We start from the raw sequence: 26,262 nt of genomic DNA, 5'->3' as shown, positions 1-26,262 counted from the left end.
GTATTTATGGGGGTCCTTACCTTTTATGGGGGGGTGTGGACTGATCATTTATGGATATTGTTATCCTGTGTATGGGGGAGTCCTTATGTATATAGGGGAGTCTTGATCGTGTATGAGGGAGTCTTTATCCTGTATGGGAGGATAACTTATGGGGGTCCTTATCTTGTATGGGGGGCTGATCATGTATAGGGGGGCTTTATGCTATATGTGGGGAGTCCTGATCATGTATGGGGTCCTGATTCTAGGTATGGGGGTCATTACCTTGTATTGGAGGCCCTGATTGCATATGGGGGCCCTACCATGTATGGGGGATCATTATCCTGTGTATGGGGTTCCTGATCATATGGTGGATCCTGATCCTATGTATGGGGGTCCTTACCTTCTATGAGAGGGGGGCCCTGATCATGTATGGGGGGTCTTTATCCTGTGTATATGGGGATCCTTATCCTGTGTATGGTGGGGTCGTGGTCCTGTATTTGGGGGGCACCATATATGGGGGAGTCCTGATCAGGTATGGGGGATCCTTATCCTATATATGGGGGGTCCTGATCATGTATAGGGGTCTTTTTTCCTGTATATGCAGGATCAAGATGATGTATGGTGGCCCCTACCCTTTATGGGGGGGTTTTATCCTGTATGGTGATACTTATACTGTCTAAGGGGGTCCCTACCCTTTACAGCGGGTGTACAGCACGGGGACACAGGGATGGTGGGAACCCCTAATAATGGGCACAGCAGCCAGCTGATTTACAGACCAGGGAATCCAGCACGGGGATGGTGGGAACCCCTCATAATGGTCACAGCAGCCAACAAGTGTACAGACCTGGGAACTCAGCACAGGGATGATGGAAACCCCTCATAATGGGCACAGCAGGTGTACAGACCTGGGAACTCAGCACAGGGATGGTGGAAATGCCTCATAATGGGCACAGCGGTTGCACAGACCTGGGAACTCAGCAGAGGGATGGTGGGAACCCCTCATAATAGGCACAGCAGCCAGAAGGTGTACATACCTGGGAACTCAGCACAGGGATGGTGGGAACCCCATATAATGGGAACAGCAGCCAGCAGGTGAACATACCTGGGAACTCAGCAAAGCGATGGTGGGAACCCCTCATAATGGGCACAGCGGGTGTACAGACTTGGGAACTCAGCACAAGGATGGTGGGAACCCCTCATAATGGGAAAAGCAGCCAGCAGGTGTACAGACCTAGGAACTCAGTACAGGGGTGGTGGAAACCCCTCATAATTGGCACAGCGAGTTTGCCTTTGATGGGGGCAGTGAGGCTGGATATGATGGACATATTGAGGCTACATTTGAAGGGCACAGTGAGGCTGCATTTATTGACAGGCACAGTGAGGCTGCATATGATGTGCACAGTAATGCCGCGTACAGACGGTCGTTTTTTGTGATGAAAAAAAACAACGTTTTTGAAAACGTAATTTAAAATGACCGTGTGTGGGAAAAACATTGTTTTATGTCTTCTGAAAAACGACAAAAAAAAAATTCGAATATGCTCGAATTTTTTGTGTCGTTTTTCAAAACGTTGTTTTTTGTGTCAATTAAAATGATAGTGTGTGGGCAAAATGACGTTGAAAACTACGTTTTTAAACCCGCGCATGCTCATAAGCAAGTTATGAAGCGAGCTTCAATGGAACAGAGTGCCATCGTACGTGCTGAACGCAACCGCGCTTTGCTAGAGCATTTTGAAAAACGATGGTGTGTAGGCAATGTCGTTTTTGAAAATGAAGTTTCAAAAACGTTGTTTTTTTTTCATCACATAAAACGTCATTTTGTTTCATCACAAAAAACGACTGTCTGTATGCGGAATCAGGCTGCAATTGATGGGCACAGTGAGGCTGTAGTTGATGGGTACTGTCAGGCTGTAATTGATGGGCACAGTGAGCCTGCATTTGATGGACACAGTGAACCTGCATTTGATGGACACAGTGAGCCTGCATTTGATGGGCCCAGTGAGGATGCAACTGATGTTTACTGATTTAAAAAAAATTCACTGATTCGTGGTAAATTTATTGTATTCTTTAACAGTTGACTTTAACATTAACTATTTTATCTAGCTGTAATGATACATAAATCACCTGATAAATCGCTATTTACTGTTCTGCATTACTAACAGTTTAATTTTTCAAAAAATAAATAATAAATTTGAGCATCAGCCACCATCATTATTGAGTAATGTCTAAATGATTTAATAATTACCTCAAAGACTTGGTGAGGATTAGTGATACGTCTTGGATGAATGGTGCTATAATCTCTCAAATCTTCTGATATCTGGGAGAGTGAATAAAATAAAGAAAATAACACATTTCATGCTATTTAAGTAATATTAAACCCAAAACAATTGTTTTTATATATTGCAGATTAACAATCATTGGATATGGTGACTGCATTAATTTTTTTTTTTGGCTTTTTTTCCCCTCTGCTTTCATCTGGTGATCTGGCCTGTAACATACACTCTGTTTTAGGGTGCCTACACTCTGGATGCAGAAGCAACAGAGACACCTTTGGACAGCAGCATTGTCAGCCTTTGGGGTGGGTAATGCTGTACTAGCAAATTTAGATACACTAACAAACTCAAGCCAAACTTCAGCTAACACTTTTTAAGCAGTTACAGCAACAGTTTTGTGTTACTACCTCTCTCCGTAGCTGAGGAGATACACTATGTAGCTAGTCCCCCCTCTTTTCAGTGTATCTTTAGTTTCTGAGCACATGTAATTGCTGAAGCTAGACATACTATGATTTTTTTATGTTCATCTGTGTACCCTTTATGAAGAAGAGAGACATCAACATGTTCTGCTGTTTATGTAAAGTTAAAAGTGTCTATCTTTTTAATGTGATTTGAAATGGATACTTAATAAGAAAAAAAAACGTTAGGACTTTATTATCTAGCACTGTAAAAAATAAACTGTATATGTTGAAATTGGATTACTGTATATAACTAAAGGGATGTGGGTGCCATTTCTTGCCCTTGTGCATTATCTCCTGATTTAGAAAAAAATCATGTATTAAACATAGGAGCACTTGTCTAGTAATCCCTGTATTCTTGTCTGGGTTCAACAGCAACTCTCCCATGAACAGAAAATGTGTCTAAGGCCTCGTACCCACGACCGTTTTCCTCGGCAAAATCCATCAAGAAAAATGCTGGCAGAGCATTTTTGCCGAGGAAAACGGCCGTGTGTATGTTTTCCGTCAAGAAAACTTTTGTGGATTTTGACGAGAAAAAAAGAGAACATGTTCTCTTTTTTCTCATCGGGAGTCTCAATTTCCTCGTCGTGTTTCTCGTCGGGCTGGTTTACGACGAAAAACACATTTGTGTGTATGCTTAGAAACGTGCGCATGCTCAGAATAAAGTATAAGACGGGAGCGCACCTTCGGTAAAAGTAGCGTTCGTAATGGAGATAGCACATTCATCACGCTGTAAAAATGATTGCATTGTTTAAAGGCTGCACATTTAACCACTTAAGGACCGCCTCCTGCACATATACTGTATGTCGGCAGAATGGGCACAAGCACGTACAGGTACGTCCTCTTTAAGTGCCCAGCCGTGGGTCGCGGGCCCCGCGGACCCGATCGCCGCTGGAGTCCCGCGATCGGTCCCCGGAGCTGAAGAACGGGGAGAGCTGTGTGTAAACACAGCTTCCCCATTCTTCACTGTGGCGCTGTCATCGATCGTGTGTTCCCTTATATAGGGAATCACAATTAATGACGTCACACCTACAGCCACAGTTAGAAACACAGATGAGGTCATACATAACCCCTTCAGTGCCCCATTGTGGTTAACTCCCAAACAGCAATTGTAATTTTCACAGTAAACAATGCATTTTAAATTTTTGCGCCGGTGACACACACATCACATATCTATTCTGTATTGAATTTGAGAGACAGACATTTAACCACTAGCCGACCAGCCGCCGCAGTTATACGGTGGCAGGTCGGCTGGGCTGCGCAAAATCACGTAGGTATACGTCATTTCGCATTCCAGACATTAGGGGCGCGTGCGCGCCGCCGGAGGCGCGCACACCCCCTGCTCGCCCCTGGTGCCGGCGCGCGTTCCCGGCAAGCGCGATCACTGCACACAGCTCCCGGTCCTGTCAGGGGGAGAAATGACTGTTCGTCTGTTCGTACAATGTATGAACAGCGATCTGTCATTTCCCCTAGTCAGTCCCACCCCCTTCAGTTAGAACACACCTAGGAAACATAATTAGCCCCTTCCTCGCCCCTAGTGTTAACCCCTTCCCTGCCAGTGGCATTTTTACAGTAGGCAATGCATTTTTATAGCACTGATCGCTATAAAAATGCCAATGGTCCCAAAAATGTGTCAAAAGTGTCCGCCATAAGGTCGCAGTACCGATAAAAATCACTGATCGCCGCTATTAGTAAAAAAAAAAATATTAATAAAAATGCCATAAAACTATCCCCTATTTTGTAGACGTATCGGCCTAAACTGAGGGAAAAAAAATGTGTTTTTTTATATATTTTTGGGGGATATTTATTACAGCAAAAAGTAAAAAATATTATTTTTTTTTTTCAAAATTGTTGCTCTATTTTTGTTTATAGCGCAAAAAATATAAACCGCAGAGGTGATCAAATACCACAAAAAAAAGCTCTATTTGTGGGGGAAAAAAGGACGCCAATTTGGTATTCAATGCTCCACAGCACTGTGGTAGTTCATTTAAAACTACAAGCTGTCAGAACTTGTAGTTTTCCTTTCAGAGAGGACGGGCGGATGGGCACGTTTTGTGCTTAACAAAGAGGGGTGGCGGGGGTGACATTAACTAGGTGTCCAGGTGTGATAGAGAGGCTACATGGGCCAGCTAGAGGATGAGGAGCCACAGTCCAGTTTGAACAATGTGTCCGGGCTTTAGGCAGACTGAAACCTGGACAAATGGTTTAAAACCTAGACTGTCTGGGTGAATGCCGGACAGGTGGCAACCCTATGTGCAGGGTGTAATCACTCTCCCATTCTTCATTTTCTAGGTCAAGTAATTCCCAAGTTCTCTGTCTATATACAAATTCAAACAGCAAGAACCCTGTGGAAGCCCAAGGCACTTGCCAGTGAAGATGTTCTTTAACAATGAAACATGTTGAATGGAGTCTGAGTGGCTGACACTTTCAATAGCATTTGGCCGATACGTGTTGTATTTCATTTTTTCTCATGTAAGTACTGCAGTCATCACAACTATGGATTGGTAAACTGTGTTAAGCTAAATTTTTGTTTTAGAGTTTAAAAACGCTTTAAGGAGTAAGAGAAAATGGTACAAAAGCAGCAAAAAACTATATAACCAAAAAAAAACACACCATAATCCTCCCTCCACCAAATGATTCGACCAATACACAAAGCAAGGTCCATAAAGACATGGATAAGAAAGTTTGGGGAGGAGGAAAATGATTGGCCTGTACCTGAAAGAACACCATTGGTATGAATTAGAGCAGAGACTGCGAGCCAGGCTTTCTCGCCCAACATCAGTGCCTTACCTCACAAATATGCTTTTGGAAGAATGGTCAAACATTCCCATAAAACTCCTAAACCTTGTGGACAGCCTTCCCAGAAGAGTTGAAACGGTTATAGCTGCAAAGGGTGGGCCATCTCAATATTGAACCCTACGAACTAAGACTGGGAGGCCATTAAATTGTATGTGCATGTAAAGCAGGTGTCGCAATACTTTTGGTAATATAGTGTATATATATTTTCATGGTTAACAAACTAATGTAGATAAATTGATGTAAATGTGTTGATCTAAACAGTATGCCTTAATTAAAAACAGCTGGTAGCTGTGGTACGAGGCTCCCTAATTGCCTGGGGTTCTAGGTTAAAAAAGGAGAGGCAGGCAGACTTCCAGGGCCAGATCCACGTACAGCGGGCCCAACTTAAATATTCAGATTTAAGTTACAACGCCGCAAAATTTCTACCTAAGTGCCCGATCCACAAAGCACTTACCTAGAAATTTGCAGCGGTGTAACTTAAATCCGTCCGGCGCAAGGCGGGCCCAATCTAATGGGGCGAGTCCCATTTAAATTAGGCGCGCTCCCGCGCCGGACGTACTGCGCATGCTCCCGTCGCGATTTTCCCGACGTGCTTTGCGCGAAGTTACCTTGCGCCAAGTTTTGTGAATCGCGACGGGTAAAAAAAAGTTGCGTCGGGAAAAAAAAGAGATGCGGCGGGAAAAAAAAATTGAAAAAAAAAATTGACAGCGACGAGGGAAAGAAGGGTATACTTTTACAAGGTGTACTAACTTTACACTTTGTAAAAGCAGCCCTATCTTTGTGACGGCAAACTAACAACTTACGGAGACTTCACGAAGGGAAAAAGCTTTGTGGATCTCCGTAAGTGCTAATTTGCATACCCGACGCGGAATTTCGACGAGAAATGCCCCCAGCCGCGGCCGCGGTACTGCATCCTAAGATCCGACAGTGTAAAACTATTACACCTGCCGGATCTTAGGAATATCTATGCGTAACTGATTCTATGAATCAGCCGCATAGTTAGAAACAGGGATACGACGGCGTATCAGCAGATACGCCTGCATATCCCTTTTGTGGATCTGGCCCCCAGGGAGTTTTGTCGGCTCTGCAGCAGGCTGAATTGAAACACAAGCGACGGGCTGATCCGAAAGCGATTAACTGTTTTAACAGTTTTAGGCTGCATTCACACCTGAGCGTTTTGTCGCCTGAAGCGCGACGCCCCAAAACGCTAGAGGGGAAAAAATACATTATTCTCTATGGAGATGGGTCACATCTCCACTCCAAAACTCCTGACGCCAAACGCCTGAAGCCCAAACAAGTTCTGGACCCTTTTTTGTCGCTCGAATTTGGGCGTTTGGGCATTTTACATTGGTGACCCTAGACCTGTAAAAAATTGCGGTAAAAAACGCATCGTTTGGCGTGGCAAATCGCGGTAAAAAACGCAGCCCTTTTTTTACGGCAAATCACAGTAAAAACCACCGCAAACCGCTACGCTCAGGTGTGAATGCAGCCTTACTAAAGCTTACTACCTGAAGTTTTTTACTAAGCTTCAGGCACATATGTGCATGTTTTTTTAACTTGCTGGCTTCCAAGGTGCCCCATTGGCTCACATCACGGTTCTTCCTAAGGAGGGGTAGGACCATTCCCTCCTCTAGAATTATAGGCGAATATCTCTACTAAACGTAGACACATTTTTTTCGAAAATCCTCGCCAATCGACTGAAATATCTCCTCCCCTCGATAGTCCACCCTGACCAGACAGGCTTTATTATAGCCCAAGAGGCCAGGGAAAACTCTATTAGGGCTCTTCAGCTGGCCATTGGGCCTGAACACATGGTTGTCCATCCCCATATCTGCCGCTCTATACATCCCCTACTGCCCAGGTCAAGGTGAATATTGTGCTTCCCACTGAGTTCTCCATTCGGAATGGCACGAGGCAGGGGTGCCTGCTTTCAACCCTATTGTTAGCTCTGGTGTTAGAACCGTTGCTTCGGAAAATCTGAGCTAATCAGAGTATCAAAAGAGTCTTGGTTGGTTCAGTGGAACATAAATTATCGGCTTATGTCGACGACATCCTTTTCCATGTTGTGGACCCCCTTGTCTCATTGCTTTACCTGATGAAGGAACTAACCTCTTACGGTCAAGTATCCAACTTTCGGATTAATTATACAAAATATTGAAATTCTGCCGATAAATGTCCCCCCAGCCCTTGCTGCTACCTTGAAGAGAGCTTTCACATTTACTTGGGCCTCCACCTCCATAAAAAATCTGGGCGTTCAACTTACCGACCGTCTAGATTCCCTTTACACACACAATTATGTTCCTCTACTTTAGAAGGTGCGTCAGGATCAAAAATCTTGGGATAGAGTAACTTTCACATGGATTGGCCGCACAAACATTATTAAGATGACTGTATTGCCCTGCATACTTTTCATCCTGCAGATTGTGCCTGTGTCCCTACCTAGACACTTTTTACTGAGCTCTGCAGCCCCTTCACCTCATTTGTTTGGAAAGGTAAGAGACCACGAATAGCCATGGCTTTGTTGCAATGACCCAAAGGCCTGGAAGGCCTTGGCTTTCCCAATATTTTACAGTATTATAGAGCTATTGCTCTGCAGCACATTCTTAACTGGAGATTTCACACCTCCTCTAAATTATGGGTACCCCTTGAAAAGACTATGGCAGGCCGTAATCTATCCTACGCACCGTGGGTCCCTTCGAGCGATAGAGTTTTAACAACACATGTCCTCAAAGTTTGGGACAGGCTAAATAGGTCCCTAGCCCCACCAACATCACCACTAGTGCCAGTTAGTGGCTTTCCCTGGTTTCCTCCTGGGGAGAAGCTGTCCTTTTTTGCCCCCTGGATAACTGATGGGGGTATTAGCTTGTTCTGCTTCCTGAATGGTCACAGCCTAATTTTGCAGGACGCCCTCAGGGAGCGGTACGGTGGTTTCCCTTTTGACTTTGACATGTTCGCTGGTGCTACTGGACCTCAGCACAGCTTTTGACACAGTAGACCACAAATCTCTGCTCACTCGTCTCATAGAAGTAGCCGGAGTCGCAGATTCTGATCTACCCTGGTTCGCATCCTTCCTAGAGAATCGATCCCAGACAGTGAAAATATGAGCTTTCACTTCGGAAGCACGTACAATTACATGCAGAGTCCCTCAAGGATTACCCCTATTGCCCGTGCTCTTCAACATCTACCTCTGCCCACTCCTCAAAATCATCAGCAAACAGGACCTGCTCTATCACTCCTACGCTGATGACACTCAACTTTACCTTAGCTTTACTGACAAAAAGGACCAATACCATACACTAGAATATTTCCCCTTATTGATCGATAATTGGATGACGGAGAGCTCCCTCAAACTTAATGGATCCAAAACAGAACTTCTCTTTCTCCACATAAACCGGATAAAAAACCATAGGACAACATGCACACCACCCACCCTCCTTGGGCAAATCATCACCCCAATCACCAAAGTCAAAAGCTTTGGAGTCATCTTTGACTCAGACATGACTATGGACGCACAAATAGGATCAGTAGTCAGCGGATCTCACTACCTTCTCTGCCTGCTGCGTAGACTCATCCCCTTCATCCCGGAAGAGGACACAGCAGTAGTAACTGGAACAATCATCAATTCCCGACTCAACTACGCAAACTCCCTCTACCTCGGACTCCCCAAATACCAAATTTTGCATCTACAAGTTGTCCAGAACATAGCAGCCAGACTGGTAACGGGAAAAAAAACCTGGGAATCAATCACCTCGTCCCTGAGGACCCTCCATTGGCTAGCCGTGAAGGATCTGGTTACATTCAAGACCCTCTGCCTCACTCACAAATGCACACACGGAAACGCTCCTCAATACCTGTGTGAGAAAATAAAACACTACACCCCTAGTCGCGCCCTCCGGTCAACTAACCAAAACCTCATCCACATCCCCAAGACCCGCTACATATCTAAAGGAGAATGAAGATTTGCAGTCCAAGGACCACGGCTATGGAACGCTCTACCCACGGACATCCGCATGGAAGAAAACCATTGGGCCTTCAGAAAAAAACATAAGACCCACCTCTTCTGAAGACACAGGACGGCACTCACTTTTGGAGATATCGTCAACTCATTGATTTTGTCTCCTCACAACGCCACCTATCCTTGATTAGACCTAACCTTACAGAGTTTGAACACATGGGGTCAGCCGAAGAACCTCTACCAGATATGATCTCAGCTCTTTATAAATGACTAGATTTGGCTCCCCCTAACCCTAAAACAATTCTTCATTAGAGAGAGGGAACAAGATCTCGGGTGTGAGTTCACTGAGTCACTGAGTCTCACACACTCTAGCTCTGTAGACTCTAAAACACAAGAAAATAACTATAAGTTGCTGTCCCGGTGGTACCGAGTGCCCACCTCCCTTGCTAGAATTTATCCATCGGTCTCTGAGCTGTGTTGGAGGGGATGCGGGCAAACTCCTCCACATTTGGTGGGACTGTCCGTTGGTCTCACTCTTTTGGTCTGCTCTACGCAGACACATATCAGATAGCCTAGGTAAAGATGTGCCTTTTTCCGAGTGAGTTGGACTGGCTTGGGAAGGTGATGGAGATCATGGAAGCAGAGGAATGGGTGGCCACATGCAAGGGAACTTGTGAACGCTTTTACTTAATCTTGGACTCATGGCGGTGCTATACCTCTGGACAGTCTCCTCTAGTCTAGATATTGCTCTGTTAACTTTGTCAGATCCTGCCTTGGGCAACTTGTCCAGTTCAGAACCAGATACAAAATTAGCATGGATGTTCCTAGTATGATTACACCACATTAGCCAATCAACCAGGTGTGTTTTCCGATTTACAAAGTCCTCAGCGGTACTTGTATATAATTTTTATTTTCCTTTTGTATATGTTTTTTTTCATGTCTTCTATGTTCTTATTTTACTTTATGTGAGTCTAGGATGCTGTAAGGTATCTGCTCTGATTTATTGAACAAGTCCTATCTCCTTCCCCCAAAGTGTGAGGGGAAAGTCCACTTAGATCGAAAATCTAGGACAGGAATGGGCTTGTCCTAGTAATAAATATACTCATCGTGTAATGTATTATGGAGCGACGGATGTCAGTATATGCCCTTAAGTTGCATTTTACCATCACTTACCCTTTTGTCTGTAAACGGCTTTGTATGGCTTAAAATGTAAAATAAAATAAAGAGTATATAAAAAAAAACTGATAGAGCCATCCTATGTACTATCTGCTTATTTTTCTTTAAGAATGTTGTATAGGCTTGAACAATGACACCTTTGTAAAAATGAAATACGTTTTTTATAAATGCAAACCAATGTGAACTCACACGTTTTGTAGTAATTTCTTGTCTGTCCCCAAGTAACTTTACGCTTTTGTCCACAACTGAAAGCCCAACCAATGAATTAGACTCAGTAACGTTGATCTTTAGTGATACACTGTCTGATGGGCTGGCTTTTTCCTTGTTCCAAGAAACAAAAATCTGCAAGTAATATGGTTATTTTAGAGAAATTGAAATGGGAGGAATGTAAAGATATTTGACATTAAATATATATATATATATATATTTATCATCTATTAAACAAAACAGAAACATGGTGTTCCAATGTTACATAATGTACTTGTGCATTTCTAACTTTACTATTGCAAATATGATCCTTAGCTTGACAGCTATAAATATTTTTTTGGGGTTGATTTTCTAAAGATAAATGGGCTGTTTGTTTTGTTAGGGAATGTTTACAATTTTGTGTAAGCAGAATTATTAATTATTGTTTTCTTTCATATGATTGTATATTCTTTGCGAAGGATATTTTCATCACATCTGTAAGCTTAGGTAAACTTCATTGCAAATTGAACAGCCTATTTGCTTTTACTAAATCAACCATTTATTTAATTTTTTCATTTTTCATCTACTCTGCTTGTAACTGGGCAAATCATAGCCTCCAATTCACTTTGTAGGTTGCATTATCTGCTCTAGGTCTAACTTAATGAGCGGGCTAGTCAAGGGGTCCCGTGGATGTCTATATTGGCAAAGTCAGAGTGAAGGTATTTATGTCAAGAAGCCCAGGCTCATCAATAAAGTCATGATTTGCATGACTTTAGTAGATAATAAAAGGGGTACTTGCAAACTGGGCCATTCCAAAAAGGATCTGCTACTCTGCAAACAGGAAAGACCCTCTTACTAGTTCAACTTGTGGAATGTTTTACCAAGCATAGTGAATAATCACTCCACAACAAATGTTGGAAATCACTCCAAAGCGAGGAAAATCCTCTCTTAGTTAGTTGTCACCAGAACAAGTGAACCATAGGAAGATTCAAACCGTATTTCTGTTTCAGTTATAACTCAAAATGTTGGATTTTCCCCATGCTTTCAGTGCCAGTGATGATGACAACTAGGACAAATAGAGAGTGAATTTTCCAAATGAGGACGCATGTAATAATACTTACTTACTTACTGGATTCAACATTACAAAAAACATGTTGCCTGTGGATACACCTTAATGTAATAATAAATAACAAATGGTACACATGGTGACTAACAACAGAAAAAGAAATTCACCTTATTTTCAAAGTTGGGATGAACAGAGAGAGTGGTAACATCATTAACGACCGTCCCGTCACCCAACGTTGTATAAACAACTAAACATGCCTCCGGAGTCCATGAGCTTTGAGGATTTAATGTTAGTGACATAGCATTCTCCTTACCGACATGTACTATTTGACCTCGGGAAATGACCTGAAAAACAGAAACAAAAAAACATTCTAACATCATAATAAAGTGAAAACAGTAATATAGCCTTACTATGGGCATACCATTGCCTAGCTCCCCTTTTTTCCAAGGCAAGCAGAGAGCAATTTAAAAAAAAAAGTTATAATTGCAGGAAAGCCCAGTCATGTGACCTGTCAAAGTCATGGGACCAGCCTAACCTCCAATCATAGAGTTCTCTCTGCAGCATTAGGCAAAGAGAACTCTGTGACACATTGAGACTCTTTACTGCAACCTTCATTTTCTAAATACAATGAATATTTCAGGCCAACAGTAGCAGTATCTGCTCTCCCCTTTAAGTAACCTATTTGTGTTTTCACATCTGCAATACTATATGTAGCTCATATTCCAACTCATTAGAAGTGGTGATATGACAGACTTTTAGAACATTACGTTTTTAACCATGTAAGTATCAGCCTTTAATATTCCTTCATTACTAGGCCTCTTTTCAGTTTCTATTACTGTGGCAGTTTGACGGACAATTATTCAGTCAATACTGTTACCAAACTTATAGAAACATAGAAATGTTATGGCAGAAAAAAAAGACCAAGTGGTCCATTGAGTCTGCCTGTATTGTTATTGTTTGTTTTTGTTTTTATTATTACATGTTTTGTTTTTTATGTTTTTTGTTAACTTTGCTTGTCCCAATAATGTTTGAAGCCATTTACTGTTGACTGACTCACTACCTCTAATATATGTAACTAGAATCTTCAGGGTCCCGATGCAAGAAACCATAATGGGGCCCCCCTGATCGGGCCCCCCACGGTAGCTGCATGCCAGGGTCCTTTGCAAGTGTGACCTTTGCAACTTTGGTAGTTCTGCCACTGGTGTCAGTATTTTTTTTTGTTGTTGTTGTTTTTTTTTTTACCATTTTATTTGTGAAATATCTGGGGTCTAAACAGACCTCTGTTGTTTCACCTTTGAAACAGAGAAAGGAGATTAAGGACACAGCCCTCTATCTCCTTTCATGCTGCCTCAGCAGCACAAAATGAATGGATGGGAATAGCTCTATACAGAGCTTCCAGTTCATTCATAAACCTGAAGCATAGTAAACACAGTTTGCTATGCCTCAGTTATGAATGAACAGAGTCAGTGATCAGTAGAGATCATTAGGACAAGGAAGGGACAGGAGCCTGATCACAGCAGGAGGAGATAAAGATGGAGGGTGTGCAGAATTTAGAGCAGTGGTTCTCAACCTGGGGGTCGGGACCCCGTCGGGGGTCAAATGATGATTTGCCAGGGGTCACCGAATCCTGGGCTGTTTCTGAAGCCCGCATCACTCTCCCAGCCTTTTTGCAGCCACCCAGCAGGGCTATCACTGGAGCACGTGGCCGCCCACTCAGCCTCTTTCAGTTCACGGCATGGCTGGGGGGCAAAGGCTAGAGGTCAGCTGACTGGTGAGAAATGTTAAGTGGGAGGGGATAGAGGAGACCCTATCTCCTGATTTTGGCATAGGTGTCACTGCTACGAGACACCACAAAGTTGGAAACACAGTGAAGCCAGAGACACAGTGAGTGACACTACCTGCGATTATAGTTGCCATTAAAAGGACCCAGGGAGCGCTAAATGTCCGCGGGTTAGGGGTGCAAATTACTTGTCTTGCCATGGGTGGGTGCTGACAACCCACGCTACGAAAATAATTTTACTGTTAGGGGTCCCCACAACTTGGGAAATTTTATCAAGGGGTCACGGCACTAGAAGGTTGAGAACCACTGATCTAGAGGAACAAATCCCCTGCAGCGCTGAAAGGCTGGAGAAAAATGGAGTGGCTTGTTTCTTGGGTTGCAATTGTGATCCCTGTATGTACATCCCTTTTTTGAACTTTTTTGAACTTTCCTCCAGTTACTTTGAGGTCTTGTTCCCCTGTTCTTAATCTTGGTTTCATATTGAAAATACTGCCTTCTTGAACCTTATTCACCTCCTTGATATCAGTCATTTCTCCACTTTTCATTCCTTCTTCTAGACCTTCTTTGACTCAAGGGCCGCAATAAGTTCATATATTGGACCCGGGGGCCGGACCAAGAGTAGATGGGGTACCTGTATGGTGGGGTACCTGTATGGCGGGGCACTTGTATGGCGGGGTTATAGCGCACACATGGTAGTATAATACCACTACTGCTAGTATATTTCAGTGCCTGTACAGAACATACATCCTTTTTGTACTCAGTGGAAGGAACGATCTGGCCAAATCCTTTTTTGGAGAGGTCACTACAGATTACATACTGGTTATTTTTAAAAAATCTAATTTTAGCATATGTGCTGCACTTTCATGATACATAAAAAATATATTGATGTCTGGATGGAAGACATGGGATATTTTCCCTGGACAAGGTCCCTGCTGAGTAATTTAATTTGCTGACAGCCATTTCCCAGTGCTTGTGTAAACAGCTTCTGTTGATTTAGGACTTGCCATTATGGAAATGTACAGTCACCATTGCATTTTCATCCCTTCTATATACACAGAGTTTTTACAATGATACACAAGGTGCAGCATGTTAGTAAAAAAAAACCTGTTATATATAGTACCTCATCGGGTGCATGTAAAACAGATGGCCGCTGGGCTGTCACGGCTCCTCTGCCTATTGCACTCGACTGTCACTGCCATGTCCCTTTTGAGTCCTCCTGACTCGATCGGCTATTCAAAAATGGCGCAGAGTGGCGCCATTACGTAACTGCGTATGCGCCGTCCGGCCGAGTGGATACAAGCTTTCCCGAGCCCGGCCGAAGCCGGCCGGGCGCAGTTACATTTTTGAATAGCCGATCGAGTCAGGAGGACTCTGGAGGAACATGGCAGTGACAGCCGTTGGCGAGTGCAATAGGCAGAGGAGCCGTGAGAGCCCAGCAGCCATCTTTTTTATGGGCACCTGATGCACATAACGGACTTTACGGACACCCCGAAAAGGGGGTTAAATTTACGTGTAAATTAACGGACGGTTGGTAACACTGCTCCGCGAGCCGGGTTAAAAGGTCCGCCAGGCCGTATAGTTTGCCCATTCCTGTTCTAGACTGTACATATTAAGGGCCAGATCCTCAAAAGGGATACGCCGGCGTATCTACTGATACGCCGTCGTATCCCTGTTTCTATCTTTGGAACTGATCCACAGAATCAGTTTCCAAGAGATAGACAGAAGATCCGGCATGTGTAAGGGACTTACACTGCCGAATCTTAGGATGCAGTACCGCATCCGCCACTGGGGGCATTTCGCGTCGAAATGCCGCCTCGGGTATGCAAATTAGCACTTACGGAGATCCACGAAGCTTTTCAGCTTCGGTTTTTCTCCGTGAGTTTTAGTTTGCAATCGTAAAATTAGGGCTGCTTTTACAAAGTGTAAACTGTTTACACCTTGTAAAAGCAGACCCTTCTGTCCAGCGACGCGTTTTTTTTTTTGTTTTAAAAAAAAAATTTCCGCCTTATCTTTTTTTTTTCCCGAAGCAACTTTATTGACCCCGCGCGATCCACAAAGCTCGGCGTAACGTAATTTCGCGCTATGCACGTCGGGAAAATGACGTCACGAGCATGCGCAGTACGGCCGGCGCGGGAGCGCGCCTAATTTAAATGGGAATCGCCCCCATTTGAAGAGGAACGCCTTGCGCCGGCGGAATTTAAATTACACAGCCGAAAATTTCTAGGTATGTGCTTTGTGGATCGGGCACTTAGGTAGAAATTTTATTGCAGTGTAACTTAAATGGGAATTTTTACGTTACGCCGGCTCTTTGTGGATCTGGCCCTTAGTTCCTAAAGTCTCTCTTGATATGTTCTATTTTACCGATATCTTTTGTAAATGAGGTCTTCAAAACTGGACATAGTATTCTAAATGAGGTCTCACTGAAAATCTCTTTAGGGGAATGAGAATCTCCTTCCTTCTGCTGGTGAATTAATTTATATATATATATATACAGTATATAATATATTATTTTAAATAATTTTTAGACAGATGGAGTTTTCGTTTGTTTTACCGTATTTTAAAGGTACAGGCATACCCCACTTTTAAGTACACAATGGGGTTTATTTACTAAATCTGGAAAGCGCAAAATCAGGCTCACTTCTGCATAGAAACCAATGAGCTTCCAGGTGTTATTACCACAGCTTAATTGAACAAGCTGGGATTAGAAGCTCATTGGTTTCTATGCAGAAGTGAGCCTGATTTTGCGCTTTCGAGCTTTAGTAAATAAACCCCATTGTGTACTTAAAAGTGGGGTATGCCTGTATGTCTAAGTGAATTGCATTTGTATCTACCCCCCCCCCCCAAATACCCAACCCCCTATTACAGACTGACCCCCCCAAATCACAGACCCCCTATCACAGACTGACCTGACCCATCACAGACTGACCCCCCATCACAAACTGGTCCTGACCCATAACAGACCCCTATAACAGACTGACCCCCCAAATCACAGACCCCCTATCACAGACTGACCCCCCAAATCACAAACTGGTCCTGACCCATCACAGACCCCCTATCACAGACTGACCCCCCCATCACAAACCCCTCCATCACAAACTGGTCCTGACACATCACAGACCCCCTATCACAGACTGGCCCTGCTGACCCACAACAGACCCCCTATAACAGACTGACCCCCAAATCACAGACCCCCTATCACAGACTGACCCCCCCCCCAAATCACAAACTGGTCCTGACCTATCACAGACCCCCTATCACAGGCTGACCCCCCATAACAAACTGGTCCTGACCCATAACAGACCCCCTATAACAGACTGACCCCCCCAAATCACAAACTGGTCCTGACCCATCACAGACCCCCTATCACAGGCTGACCCCCCCATCACAAACTGGTCCTGACCCATAACAGACCCCCTATAACAGACTGACCCCCAAATCACAGACTGACCCCCCCAAATCACAAACTGGTCCTGACCCATCACAGACCCCCTATCACAGGATGGACCCCCCCATCACAAACTGGTCCTGACCCATAACAGACCCCCTATAACAGACTGATCCCCAAATCACAGACTGACCCCCCCAAATCACAAACTGGTCATGACCCATCACAGACCCCCTATCACAGGATGAACCCCCCATCACAAACTGGTCCTGACCCATAGCAGACCCCCTATAACAGACTGACCCCCCCAAATCACAAACTGGTCCTGACCCATCACAGACCCCCTATCACAGGATGACCCCCCCCCCCATCACAAACTGGTCCTGACACATCAGACTCCCCATTGCAGACGTCCACTGTCCTGTCCTACATTGCATTGCATTGCACTTCCCCCTCCCACAGAACCCTACCTTAATCACACAGGAAATGAAGCATGGCCGCTCTGGACAATGGGCGGGACTTTCCCCATTAAAAGTGAGTGATTTATTGCTGGGACCGCCCCCGCTGCCTAGCAACCAATCACCCACTTTTTAACTTAAAAAGTCCCGCCCTTTGTCCAGAGCAGTCGCGCTTTGTGTCCTGTGTGATTAAGACACTCACAGGCAGTGTGGGGAGGGGGGAGTACAGCGAGGGGGGAGTGAAACAATGTTAGAGGCACGGACCTGCCGCGCCTGCCATGCTGTGTATAGAGCGGCATCCACAGCGGCAGGCAGGCGGGCGAGCAAACTAGCCGGTGACAGAGGACACACAGGAAACTACTTGGCGGGGCTGCGGTCCGGATAGAATGGCCACTGGGGCCGGAACCGGACCTCGGTCCGCCATTTAGTGATGCCCGACGTAGGGTAAGATTTTGTGAAGCCATCACACTTTGGAACGTTGTAGCTAGTTATTTGCTACTATATAGCTTGTATCTGTCTAGAAACTATTGTTTTTGAGTGCTGTCATACATAGTCTGTGTTGAACTATGAGCATACAGTATATGTTTTTTCTTGCTTTAATACTTAAAAAACTGTTAAATGACACTTTATTTTTGTGAGAATTCTCTGTCTTTTCAGAGTACTACATTACATAAACCAGCCTGTAAAGTCAAGATAAGGAGGAATAAAGGAGAGGAGTTGGAATTTTTTGATGTCATGGAGAAATACCAACAGACACATATTGACCTGCATATATTTTGGAGGTCAGTAATATATCATAAGTGATATTTTATGAGGTGGTGGCACGTTGGAAGGGATTATTTTTAGTGATCTCTGTGGTGGTGATTGGAGAAAGAGATAACGATTAATAAACCTATAACTCATTAATTTTCATGTATTTAAACATAATGTTAAAGTGTTTCCTTGACTTCTTTATGTCTATGTCTGAATATCATATTATATAAGAGAACAACTGTCTCTGATACACTTTGTTATTATTTTTTGTTTGCTATGTGTTTACTTATTTTTCCATTTTAAGTTGCAGTGCAATTTTTTTATTATATTTCTCATTTGGCTTTAATTAATTCATTAATGCTAAATTACCAGATATTTTATTTCATCCAAATGAATGTTGCTCTGTACATCCAGATTAAATGGAATGCCGACCTAGATAAAAAATAAATACACAAAGAATAATTACATTTAAATTGACATATACATTTAAAGTAATTGCTAGTCTGTAGAGTAACTGTAACATAGGGCTATATAAAAAAGCCTGAATAATACTGTAGGTCCCATACTGTATATAAGGTTAATAAATGCCACAAAGATTAATTTTCTTTAAATAATTTAACTTGCTGTTTGAAATCGGTTGATCTCGCACGTGAAATAAATGAAATAAAAAACAAATATCAAAATGTTTAAGCTGTACTTTAATGACATGTACTTTAATGACATGACATTGGACTTTTAATAAGAGCATTCAGGGGGAAAGGTGCATACATTTACAAAACATGAACATGATAGCCCTTTTAAAGGAATCATTTTCTAAGACACAACATGCATCTGTGAAAGCCAGTACAACTTGTAGGTGAGAATAGAGTTCTCCTAAATGTATTTAGAGAATCTTGCTATGGTTTGATTCAATTATGCAAAATAGTATGAATAATTAAAAAAAATGAAGCCACCCAATTTACTTTATTTAACATCAGTTCTTAACTTAAAGTGATAATTTCTACATTTAATAATCCATATCAACCAATCAGAATGTATCTTATGTGACAGTGGGGTGCCCTGTCACAGTTTTAAAAGGCTGTTTGAAATCGGTTGATCTCGCATGTGAAATAAATGAAATAAAAAACAAATATCAAAATGTTTAAGCTGTGAATAAAAATGTACTACAGTCATAGTATGGGACAGTGTTAGTTTAATGGAGTATAATGTTTAAATTGAACATTTACTGTTACACTGTAATCACTTTGTAATGTTCCACATGTATTAGAATCTTTTTAAAGATTTACTCATAAGGAAATTCCTAAGCACAGCAAGTATCAATTTAATATTTTACTTTTTAAAATGTGTAAGAAATATTACATATGAATATGTATTTTTCCACAAAGCAGGTGGAGCTGTAAGACCCCATACACACTATTATATTTTCTGCAGATTTTTGTCTTCAGATTTACCAAAACCATATAATATGAGGTCAAACCTTAAGAGCTTCAATTTGTATGCAATCAGGCAGGCCCTTGTACTACATGGTTTTGGCAAATCTGAAGACAAAAATCTGCAGAAAATGTAATAGAAATGACTCATCCACCACCTTTTTCTCTGTATGGCTCTGTTTAGATTTCCAGTTAGAGAGAAACAGTCTAAATGCAAACTGCTTTTTCTGTACTCTCCCTTTAAAAAAATCCTTATTTATCTGTGAGAAGGGTGCGTCCTGTAGTAAATGATTATTTTTAATAGTAATATTTAAAAAACTACAAACATAACCCAGTTTACACACTAATACATGTTTAAGTACAACAAAATCAATCCTAAACCTTTCTAGTTTCCTTTTAAAGATTTACCCATAAGGAATAAACTATGGGAAATAGGACTAGGTGTGGTTGACTTTACTAAAGACAGTTAAGCATTGTTTACATGATCTAAGCTTGATGGACTTTTATGACTAATTTTGAGACAGTCTGTGGTTTTACCTGAAAAGTGTGCCTCCCCTTTGGTGAAGATTACCGAATGATGCCTCATCATAACTAAAACTATCAATAAAAAAAGAACTAGAACTCACCAACATGTTCTATTTTTTATTTTATTTTTTTTAATAAACAAGTCCTGTGTGGCTTACCTTTACATCATGGTATTCATTTTGGGCCTGCAGATATACTTTATTTGGTGAATTAAATAAATCATCAACATCAATTGAATTCACACTGTCCAGAAATACAGCCTGAAAAACAATATGCAATATAAACACATACATATTATATATAATTTATATTTATAAACACACCACACCCATATATACAGAACTTCCCTTAATTATGGTACATTATTATAGCATTAAAAAAAAATTCTTATATCATTTTCTTTTTAAACTAACAGTTAAAACACTGGATGGATCTGGGACACATTTGTACTGCTATTAGTGGCCTTTCACAAGTCTTACAGTGGTGCATTGAGGTTGATTTACTAAATGTTTAGTGATTATTGACGTAGCCAGTCATGTGCTACCAAATAACATATACCAGTACTTTGATTTCCGATTATTTTAATTATACTGTATGTTCAATGTGAACAGGCTGACTTGTTTTTGTTCTAGAAAAGTACTACGTTTAAGAAATACTCAGTAACAATTATAAATCATAAAACGGACATAAAGGGAGAAACAGAAAAAAGTGAAAGAAAAAGAGGATATAGAGAAAGTGCCTGGAATGATAAAGGTGTGTAAACATTTATAGTCATATAGGGTTGAGCTTCAAAAGCCAGCAGGGAATTAGTTAAACATATATATCTAGATTGGGAACAAGGGTAGAAAGGTTCAGTTATAAGAAGGGTACTATTCCATGACTGGGTCCAAAATTTTAATTTATTAGGCACTTAAATAAAGTATGTAGACACCTTTTTTTTAAAGTGGAGGTATTACATTTGGAATAGTAGCCAATAATAAACACATTGGCAATGACAAAGAGAAAGTTTAGCCAGGTATCTGGGCAGTTTTAGTCACCCCTTTCTGCCAGAGAGCACTGAGAACCTTATAGCTGCAGAATATAAACAGGTTATACTTTTAAATTATTTAAAGTGAACACCTTTTATTCCTTTATTAAATCAAACCCAAAAAGTTTGTTTTAACCCTTCTAAAATGTACTTTAAAGGGTCACTAAAGGAAAAAAAATTGTTTGCTGAAATGACAGTTTACAGGGTATAGAGACATAAAAGTTAACTGATTCCTTTTAAAAATGATTAAAAATTGAATTTAATCTATCATATAATGTGCCTCTAGTTTCACTTTCGGTTTTAAAGGTACATACATGAAGTTCCGGGTGAGAGGTGAGTCGGGAAGACTCACAGAACAAAAACAAACAAATCCAGGGCAGTGTTTTGTTTTTAAAATGAATTTGATTGGTTCTGAGGAGTTTTAGACACACAGTAATGACAGCTTAGACCACCGTGAAAATCTCCCAGTACCATGGTTATAAGGAAACAGGCAACCAAGAAGTGTGGAGATCACAGCAGAATTACAGCTACTTCAAAGCAAAAACGAACAACGAGGACATGAAACCAGTACTGCAGTAAGGTAAAGGAAGCTATTTAGCTAAAAAAAAAAAATCCTTTAGTGACCCTTTAATGACATGATATTGGACTTTTAATAAGAGCATCAAGGGGGAAAGGTGCATACATCTACAAAACATGAACATGATGGCCCTTTTAAAGGATTCATTTTCTAAGACACAACATGCATCTGTGAAAGCCAGTACAACTCATAGGTGAGAATAGTTCTCCTAAATGTATTTAAAGAATCTTGCTATGGTACTGTTTGATTCAATTATGCAAAATAGTATGAATAATTAAAAAAAATGAAGCCACCCAATTTACTTTATTTAACATCAGTTCTTAACTTAAAGTGATAATTTCTACATTTAATAAGCCATATCAACCAATCAGAATTTATCTTATGTGACAGTGGGGTGCCCTGTCACAGTTTTAAAACGCAGTCTGGGTCAAGTCTGGTAGACAACAGGCACACTGATGGTACAGTTGTGTGCTGGGTTCCTAGGGTAATCATAACTAGGATTCTGGGCTCCACCCTCTCGAGCAGTCTATGTCATTGCAAGGGAGCAGAGAGAAAGGCCAAAGCCTGAGAGTCACAGCAGCAGGGCTACCAAAGAAAGACAGAAGGCTGAATATTATTATGTACGTATTGATAGTGGAAACCTCCTGCGAGGGAAGCTATTTGATTGCTGTGAACTTTGCTTTCTGTTTTAAATAAAAGTGGACCTACAAGCCCTGGAAAGAAATATCTGACATGGACTGAACTCTCTGGTGAGTGCTTCATTTGAGCTAAACAATTCCCAAGTTATCTTACTGGGTACTGACCCTGCTTAGTGTGGTCAGTTCTTAATAGGAAAGCAGAGGGGCTAGCAGGATGACCAGGTATGTCACACAAAGGAAGCAATTCAAAGACAACAGGATACTTTTCCATACAAATACAGTGCCTTGAAAAAATATTCATACCCCTTGAAATGTTGTCATGTTGCTACCAAAAAAAGAAATGTATTTTATTGGTATTTCAATTCAGTGAGACTTTGTGATGACACACACAGCAGTATCTGGCCAATTGGACAATACTTCTGGCATATTAGTGAAGTGGAAGGAAAATTATAAATGGCTTTCAAAACTTTTTACAAGTAAATATCTGAAAAGTGTGGCATGCATTTGTATTCAGCCCCCTTTACTCTGATACCCCTAAATAAAGTGGAACCAATTGCCTTCAAACGTCACCTAATTAGTAAATAGAGTCCACCTGTTTGTAATTTATTCTCAGTATAAATACAGCTGTCCTGTGAAGCCCTCAAAGGTTAGGGAACCTTAGTGAACAAACAGCATCATAAAGGCCAAGGAACACACCAGACAGGTCAGGGATAAAGTTGTGGAGAAGTTTAACTGCTTGCCGACCAGCCGCCAGAAGTTTTACGGCGGCAGGTCGGCTCTGCTGGACGAGAGCACGTAGCTATATGTCACCTCGCCCAGCAGCCAATAGGGGCATGCGCGCCCCCCGATCGTCCCTGACTCCCGTGCGTGTGCCCGCCGGGCACCCGCGATTGCTCGTTACAGAGCGAGGACCGGGAGCTGTGTGTGTCAGGGGAGAAATGCCTGACCGTCTGTTCATACAATGTATGAACAGCGATCAGTCATTTCCCCTAATGAGGCCACCCCCCCTACAGTTAGAACACACCCAGGGAACCTACTCAACCCCTTCCGCGCCCCCTAGTGTTAACCCCTTCCCTGCCAGTGTCATTTTTATAGTAATCAATGCATTTTTATAGCACTGATCACTATAAAAATGCCAATGGTCCCAAAAATTTGTCAAAAGTGTCCGAAGTGTCCGCCATAATGTCGCAGTACTGAAAAAAAATCGCTGATCGCCGCCATTACTAGTAAAAAAAAAATATTAATAAAAATGCCATAAAACTACCCCCTATAACTTTTGCGCAAACCAATCAATAAACGCTTATTGCGTTTTTTTTTTTACGAAAAATATGTAGAAGAATACGTATCGGCCTAAACTGAGGTAAACATTTGCTTTTTATATATTTTTGAGGGATATTTATTATGGAAAAAAGTAAAAAATATAATTTTTTTTTCAAAATTGTCGTTTTATTTTCGTTTATAGCGCAAACACTAAAAACCGCAGAGGTGATCAAATACCACCAAAATAAAGCTCTATTTGTTGGAAAAAAAGGACGCCAATTTTGTTTGGGAGCCACGTCGCACGACCACGCAATTGTCAGTTAAAGCGACGCAGTGCTGAATCGCAAAAAGTGATCTGGTCTTTGACCAGCAATATGGTCCGGGGCTGGAGTGGTTAAAGCAGGGTTAGGTTATAAAAAAAAATCCCAAGCTTTGAACATCTCACGGAGCACTGTTCAATTTATCATCCTAAAATGGAAAGAGTATGGCACAACTGCAAACCTACCAAGACATGGCCTTCCACCTAAACTGACAGGCCTGGCAAGGAGAGCATTAATCAGATAAACAGCCAAGAGGCCCATGGTAACTCTTGAGGAGCTGCAGAGATCCACAGCTCAGAGAAAAATTTGAAAATCTGTCCACAGGACAACTATTAGTCATGCACTCCACAAATCTGGCCTTCGTGGAAGAGTGGCAAGAAAAAAGCCATTGTTGAAAGAAAGCCAAAAGAAGTCCCATTTGCAGTTTGTGAGAAGACATTTGGGGGACACAGCAAACACGTGGAAGAAGGTGCTCTGATCAGATGAGACCAAAATTTAACTTTTTGGTCTAAAAGCAAAACCCTGAACACACAATCCCCACCGTGAAACATGGTGGTGGCAGCAGCATGTTGTGGGGATGCTTTTCTTCAGCAGGGACAGGGAAACTGGTCAGAGTTGATTGGAAGATGGATGGAGCCAAACACAGGGCAATCTTAGAAGAAAATCTGTTAAAGTCTGCAAAAGACTTGAGAAGGGGGCAGAGGTTCACATTCCAGCAGGACAATGACCCTAAACATACAGCCAGAGCTACAATGGAGCAGTTTAGATCAAAGCATATTAATGTTGCAAAGAAGAATGGGCAAAAAATTCACTCTCTAGATGTGCAATTCTGGTAGAGACATACTCAAAAAGACTTGCAGCTGTAATTGCAGAGATAGGTGATTCTACAAAGTATTGACTCAGGGGGCTGAATATAAATGCACGCCACACTTTTCAGATATTTTGTTTGTAAAAAATGTTGAAAACCATTTATCATTTTCCTTCCACTTCACAATTATGTACCACTTTGTGTTGGTCTATCAAATAAAAATCCAAATAAAATACATTTACGTTTTTGGTTGTAACATGACAAAATGTGGAAAATTTCAAGGGGTATGAATACTTTTTCAAGGCACTGTATATGGTACAGCAGGCACATATCAGGAATATGATATGTTAAGTTTACATACACTTTGACTGTACCATATGAAAGATGACTGGAGGAAAAATACAGAGATTACTTGAGAGCAGCATCAGCCAACATGGGTGATTTTTTCACTTTCATGTTGAGAGTTGAAAAACTCACACATAGGCCCAGATTCAGGTAACACTTACGCCGATGTATCTACAGATACGCCGCGTAAGTGTCAATGTGCTCCGTCTAATTCTTAATGCAAGATACGCCTGAAATGTGGCTTTGTCCGAACGACGTAAGTTCCCTACGCCGTTGTATCTTGGGCGCATTTACGCTGGCTGCAAGGGGCGCTTCCATTGAATTACGCGTCGAATATGTAAATGACCGTGATACGCCGATTCACGAACGTACTTGCGCCCGTCGCAGTAATATACGCCGTTTACGTAAGGCGTACGTCCGGCGTAAAGTTATTCCACCTATAGGAGGCGCATCCCATGCAAAGGTATGGACGACGGAACAGCCGTCGTATTTTACGCTGTTTACGTAGTAGTACGTGAATGGGGCTGGGCGTAGGTTACGTTCACGTAGTAGGCATTGAGCCGTCGTATCTTAGGGAGTATCTTCAACATGATTCTGAGCATGCGCGCGCATGCGCCATTCGTTCGGACCATCATTTGCATGGGGTCACGGTTCATTTAAATGGATCACGCCCACCGTCCACCTACTTTGAATTAGGCGGGCTTACGCCAAATAATTTACGTTACGTTGGCGCAGCGTAGGGAGCAAGTGCTTTGTGAATACTGTTCTTGCCTCTCTATGTTACGTCGGCGTAGCGCATATGAGATGCACTACGCCGGCAGAAAGATGCGCGGCTCTACGAGAATGCGGCCCATAGTGTTCTCCTTTCAAAAAGCGGTACAGGAGTTGTTGCCAGGCATTTAGCTGTCAGTCAGGGGGCAGTAAAACCCCAGCTCAAACTCCTATTTTTATTCCCCACCAGCCACCCATGTGAACGAGCCCCAAAAGTTTTTTCTTGAACATAATTTGGAAATCGTATTGTTTTGAATATGCTACCAAATGCTACCCATACCCCCAGGTGATTATAA

General features: G+C 42.1%; 1 protein-coding gene across 1 annotated transcript in view; it reads right to left on the bottom strand.

Annotated features, from left to right (window-relative positions):
- CD109 (CD109 molecule) overlaps positions 1-26,262 on the bottom strand; it is a 187,295-nt gene that overhangs the window by 90,639 nt on the left and 70,394 nt on the right. Inside the window, exons 13-17 of the mRNA XM_040349961.1 lie at positions 20,379-20,480; positions 18,635-18,697; positions 12,057-12,233; positions 10,827-10,979; positions 2,222-2,293 (exon numbers count right to left, since the gene is read on the bottom strand). Coding sequence (XP_040205895.1) covers positions 2,222-2,293; positions 10,827-10,979; positions 12,057-12,233; positions 18,635-18,697; positions 20,379-20,480 — 567 coding nt within the window. The remainder of the gene's footprint in view (positions 1-2,221; positions 2,294-10,826; positions 10,980-12,056; positions 12,234-18,634; positions 18,698-20,378; positions 20,481-26,262) is intronic.

The sequence above is a fragment of the Rana temporaria genome, chromosome 4 (genome assembly GCF_905171775.1).
Source record: "Rana temporaria chromosome 4, aRanTem1.1, whole genome shotgun sequence".
Taxonomy (NCBI): Eukaryota; Metazoa; Chordata; class Amphibia; order Anura; family Ranidae; genus Rana; species Rana temporaria.
Note: the sequence above shows the minus strand (reverse complement) of the source record. Positions and strands in the feature narration are given on the sequence as shown.